Source organism: Eurypyga helias, unplaced genomic scaffold (genome assembly GCF_000690775.1).
Source record: "Eurypyga helias isolate BGI_N326 unplaced genomic scaffold, ASM69077v1 scaffold14417, whole genome shotgun sequence".
NCBI classification, from domain to species: Eukaryota; Metazoa; Chordata; class Aves; order Eurypygiformes; family Eurypygidae; genus Eurypyga; species Eurypyga helias.
Window position 1 is genome coordinate 27,638 of NW_010259898.1, and position 6,055 is coordinate 33,692.

Sequence of the window (6,055 nt, forward strand, 5' to 3'; positions counted from 1 at the left end):
TCTGATTGATGTTATACAGACATGGTGTATCAACCCAGACTGCCACAGGTGAAGCATACTGTAATACTCAGTATGAAAGGTAGGAGGTGCACTGTTGTATTTAGCCGATTACTCCTGATGCCTTTGTGGATACATTCTTAATTACAGGTCCTCTCTGCTTCATACATGTCAGCAGTGTATTTTGGAATTTAAAACTTGGAAGTGTTAAAATACACTGAAATGTGTCTGGGAAAAATCAAACCCAGGACCAATTTCTCACTACACAATAATAGCTCTACCAGTTCATTGAAACAAACGGCACCCTGTATATAAACTGTCTGTCTCATCATTCTACTCCCCTGTATATATATATAAAAAAAAGAAAAATTTTTCTTGATATAGAAAGTTGTTCCATCTTCTTGCTTCTGCATTCATGCAACTTCATTATCAGGTTTCCTTATCCAGACATTAAACTGTAAAATTAACAGTTACTTATCGTGGGGCTTGTCCATCACCTTCAGTGCTAATCTTCCAACCATTAGCAAACTATATGGGGAAAAACACAGAATGAAATAACAGTAAGAATAATTTGTCAACTCTTTTTCAAATACTTCCCACGTAACTGGTGCATTGAAAAAAAAAAAATACACAAAATACGATTTGCTCCATCTCAGGTTAATGAAGCAAATAAGAAATCACGTACAGGAGGCTAAAAAAAAAAGTATACTGTATTGTACCTGACACCAGCAATCAGCCCTGCAGGCATGAATTTTCCAGAGTTGTAAAATCTTGTTCCCATGACGCCAGTCAGTGTTCCAGACGTAACTTAAAGGAGAGATTATACGGTGCAGTCAGCAAAAATGCATGTGTGTGAGTGAGATGCTACAATTCAAAACTAACAGGTCAGAGAGAAGTAGTAGCATCAAGTTAAAAGTGAAACAGGGTTATTCCATGCAATGGACTAAAAGGGTCAATAAATTGTGCAGACTCTGGAATGCCTCAGTGTGTGAAGAGTAAGTATTCCAAATAAAATTGTAGCTGACAGTGCACTCCATATGCTTCTGCACACCCTGTCCTCAGATTTCTTTGTCAAAATGTTCTTCTTTGGAGACTGGAAATAATCTATGCTACTCTGCTCTGGAACTCACTCCTTCCCTGTGCACTTGCAAATGACTAAACCTGTACACATAATTATCCCACTTGTAAAAGCGAGAGAGCATTTTCATGCCTAATTTGTCATGTCCTGAGCATTAACTAAGTCCTGATTGGATAAGACTTTGAAAGGGAACTGTCCCATGCAAGCGCTAAGCATTACCAATCCATTTCAGCCCTGCACAACCTTCCACTACGATGGCAGAGTTAAAGCTCTGCCACTCTGCCTGTTTGACATAGAGACACGAGCCAGGGAGTTTCACTGAGACAGTAAAACAGAAAGGGCAATGTCTGGAACACTGTGTCTCAAAGGAAGACGAAGACCAAAAAAAATATACAGAAAACATACTGATTAAATCCTTAGCATGCATCTGCTACCCAGTGGCAACAGCTACACATTAACATGTTGCACCCACTCATTTTCTACCACTGTTTCTAAGTGATGGCTGGTCTTGGCAGGATGCAGCTCATCTTCAATCCTAGCCACGGCATCCTTCCTCCCTACCATCCCCTTAAATATTGCCCTTGACATCTAACAGTCTCATATAAGTAGATATGTAGAAGATGGGGACCATGGTGTAACATGCAAGAAAGAACTAAAGCACTTCAGTATTCAACCTTCAAAATATATATACCCCACTAAATGTAATTCTGTCTAACACAGCAGTAGAACATACTTTCTCCAAAATCTTTAAAGCATGAAAAGGAAGAGGAAAAGACTCCACATGCTACTGAATTATAGAGATGTATCTGTCTCCTACATTTGGGAAAATACTTTGGCTCACTCCCGTTATGCTTGCTGTACTTGCAGTTTATTGCAGTTATTTAGGCTTGACTGTGCCCAGCTTTTGACCTATCCAGTAGATGTGAAAGTAGACTGCACTGTGAACAAGGCTGAAGCATAGAGAAACACTGGGCCTTCCCCTTTCACACAAAGAGCTAGATGCTATGTCACTGCTTCAGTGAACAAATGCTCAAGTCAGTGGCAGCTCTTTAAGCACCAAGCAATGACTCTCCCTAGTTAGCTTCTCCAAGTCAGGGAGAAGGGAGGCTCCAGTTCTGAGAAGAAGGAAGAAGAAACTGCATTACTGAAGCTTGCTTCTCTGTTAAATCTCCTCAGGGGTACACCACCTTTGTAATTCCACATATTTGCCATATATAAAAATAAGCCAATCACAGTCTCTGCCATTTTCAGCAATAATAAAATAAGGGATATGGGCATTCTGCGGGGGTATCATGTTTCCTGAAATGCTCCAGCCTCCTGCAGGATGCTGAAAGTAGGATCCAGCCAAAAAGAGGACACACAGAGGCCAGAGATCCATTTACTAGCACTTCCCTTGCACTATCATCCTTCAAACACACCCGTATGAGGCAGGGGCATGATGGCAGCCACCAATTCAGCCAAGCCTGGGACTGAAAGATAGCTAGTGCTAGAGTACTGCCATGCACTGGTGCCTTCTACAGTTCAGGAGAGGAGAGGATACTACTAACACAGACACTGGCAAAAGGAGTACACAAAACACATGCTCACAAGTGTCTGGGATACAGCAGCCTAAATATTTACCTACAGCAGTAGGTAAATATATTTTCTCAGCTCACTTCAATTTGTGTCTGGGATACAGCAGCCTAACAAGTGTCAGGCATCAGATAAGATGCAGGAATTACCTACATATATTTTCTCAGCTCACTTCAATTGCAAGGTACCCTCACTTATTAGTGAATGTGAAAAGTTCAAGTCATGCTATTTTGCAACTGACATGAGCTTTAGGCACACACAGTTTGAAGTGATAGGCAGTAACTGTCCTAACTTGATTGCAATCCTGAACTCTATATGATAAATGGCAGAAAGACAAAAATGGCATTTTGGAGATTCACACCATAACACATACAAATTTTAAAACAGAAAATGCTTATTTGATCTTTTTTTCAGAAGGATGTGAAATAATGGTCATTTGGTTTGATTTTTTTTTTTAAACACGTTTCACTTCATCCTAGCAGACATCTTCCTTCACAATCTTTACCAAAAAATAGGTTTTTTGATGCTCAGAAGACAAACTTTAATGATAAATAACAGCTATTTTCCACTGATGTTGGAGAAAAGGAACAAAAAAGTAAGTTTAAACTATCACCCAAAGTACTTTATACTTCTTGCAAAAGGAACACAGTGAGAAACTCTGAGCAAGACAAATGAAGACAAGCAGAGCAGTTTTTAATACGCATTCTCATATATGCTTTGAAAAATGATTAGGTAATGCTAACTGTTCACATTCCACAGAAAGCAGTGGAATTTGGCAACTAAAACACAAGTTTAAAGATTGGATTGAAACCAGATTTATAGAACCATCAGTTTAAGCCTTTTAGGTACTCATTTTAAGTATCCAGTTATTTTAGGGTAAATATAATCACTTCCAATGAAAATTTTAAACTACTTACTCAGAGAAATCCAAACATTATTTGGGTTCTGTGAGAGCTGATAGGCACCCAGTCCAGCCAAACTCCCAAAGAAAAGGCCAGCAGCTAGCGATGGGACACTGCCTGAATAAGTAAATGACAATGCATTTATTAGAAGCTCAGAAATAAACTTGCTCATCAGTTTATCTGTTTTGTGAAACATCAACAACAAAGATGGGCATTCATGATTATAAAACAGGTTAGAGAGAGTTTTTTTTCTTTTGAGATATTAAGAACGTGCTGATCTGAACCAAGAAACACGTTTAAATACTCTTGCTTTAAGATACAAATAGCATTAGTATTTAATTCTTGAACAGCAAAGCCATTAATATATTTAGGATGGAAAGAACAGTGAAAAAAAGCGAAAGAATTAGTGTTTTCCTTGTGCAAACTGGAGCATGTAGTTTTATCAGTCATATCAGAATTTCTTGAGAGGCAGTGTATGAATTAAAGAGTAAGGGTTTAAGAACAGAAAAAGGACACGTGGACTGAACTGGGCAGGAGAGCATTCAGACAAATAAAGAGTTGCCAAAGAAGCATCAGAGTCGAGTAAGTAAGGTTGTATCTCTTCAGTACACCTAAGACGATCCAACGATAACTGCAGACTTTGGAAGAAGGTTTCCCAGACTTGCCTAAACTTTGGATCAAGTCCGCAGTATAAATGATAATCCCAAACTACCCGAAGATAAAGAATACCACATCCAAACTGTCAATTTACAGATTGCATCAAGTAATGAAGCAGTGTGACCACTGTGGGTGGTGAATGCCCTCAGTAAGGCTAATGGAGAGCATCTTAATGCTACCGAGGGTGGTGGTTCTTTATATATTCCATTTTTCACGTCACCTTTAAAAGACTAGAGATTTCAGAGCTCAGCTGACAAAGATCTCCTCTCAGTGTTACAGGAGGATCGCATAACGCTACCAGAAAGTAATAATTTTTCTGTCATCAGCAAGGCAGCTGTAACATTGCTTCAGACTCTGCTTTTGGTATAAAAAGCAAGAGATGAAGACCATAGGAAGCACCAGATATTCTTGTACCTGTGTAAGGAAAAGATGCACACCCTAGTAAGCGGCTGCTCTGCACAGCATACAGTTTAGCAACCAACGTGGTAGCTGCAATTCTTTCCACATGCCTGGGAGCCAAGACATGGCCACCATACCCTTGAATTTTACCTCAAGGCATTGTTTAAGCAGCTCTGATACATACACTTACTGGCACAGCCACAATAGCTCTGGCTCAAGAGATTCCTAAGTCTCAAAACACTGGGACCCAGAGAACTTACTAAACAAAGTCAGGAAAATCAATCTTCTAATCAATCTTTGCTTGCCCTGTTCCCATATTCTTCCCAAGGCACCAACAGCTGACCACGGACTGTGTGAGTAAATATACCTCATTGTAAAAGAATGGAGCTATCCTAGCTCTGTGGATGAAAGTTCAATTTTCTTTTGCTTTCTCCAAGTTATTAGGGATACAACAGTTTGCCTTTTTTTTTTTTCTCCTTCCTACAAGTCAACATACAAGTTCCTATTTCCCATTCAAAAATCCCGTGACCTGGATTCCCTTGCCTCACCATGACAATGTCCTCCCACCTGGGACCCGAGGATAAGAAAGGCACCGACCATTTCATAACGGCCTCAGAGAAACTAGTTACTGAAGTGTTCAGTAAACTCCATTCACAGCCCCAAGGATAAATCAAGTCAACAGAAAACAGATTGGAATAGGCATTAGCATCCACGTACCCTATCACAAACACTAAGATGGCCTAGGCATTTTTGAAGCTGGAAGTGTCAGTATTGCAGCAGAGATAAAGCCACAGTCCTGTCCAGAGGAGGGCAAACTCAGAAAATGGTCAGGAAATGAAAGCAGTGGGTCAGAGAATAAAGCTTACAATGCACAGCCCAGAAAAGGAACCAAGCTAAAGGACAGATTTGCACTGTTCAGCTCTACTTGGAGAAAGCATCGTTCCGAAAACTCTACGCAGCTTGTAGTACGTTATTACCATCAAATACTAAAACAAGAATAAACCTTTAAGGGAAAAATGGTGATTTACGTCACTTGAAGATACAGGACGCATGTATTTAAAACAGCAGGGGAAAAGCCTTTCTGAAGGAAACTTGTGTCAGCGCACCCTGAGAGCAGAGCGCAGAGGCAGGGCACCAGCATCCACCAGAAAGCACATCGTGGATTTATCAGCGCAAAGCACCGGCCCAACCCAAAAAGCACCACCCCCCAGCAGCAAGTTAACAGCCAGTTATCGCACATGGCACAGAGCGATAAACCCCGCATCTGCCCGAATTCCGAGACAGGAGGTGTTTGTAAAGAGCCGCCCAGTTCACACAAAGTTACAGGAGGGGAGGAGGGGGGTAGGCGGGGGGCTGGAGGCAGATACATCACCTTCCCGCACCCTACCTGCTTTTGCATAGCCAATGAGCCCTCCTGAGGCCACCAAAGCGGCGTAGCCAAAGCCGAGCC

The 6,055-nt window shown here is 40.9% G+C and overlaps 1 protein-coding gene across 1 annotated transcript in view; it reads right to left on the minus strand.

Moving 5' to 3' along the window:
• Window positions 1-394: 394 nt before the first annotated feature.
• Window positions 395-6,055, minus strand: part of TMEM14C (transmembrane protein 14C) — a gene marked incomplete at its 5' end in the record, with an annotated part of 14,099 nt that continues 8,438 nt past the window's right edge. The window contains 4 exons of the mRNA XM_010154829.1: window positions 395-525; window positions 717-804; window positions 3,565-3,666; window positions 5,993-6,055. Of these exons, the coding sequence (XP_010153131.1) occupies window positions 468-525; window positions 717-804; window positions 3,565-3,666; window positions 5,993-6,055 (311 nt within the window). The remainder of the gene's footprint in view (window positions 526-716; window positions 805-3,564; window positions 3,667-5,992) is intronic.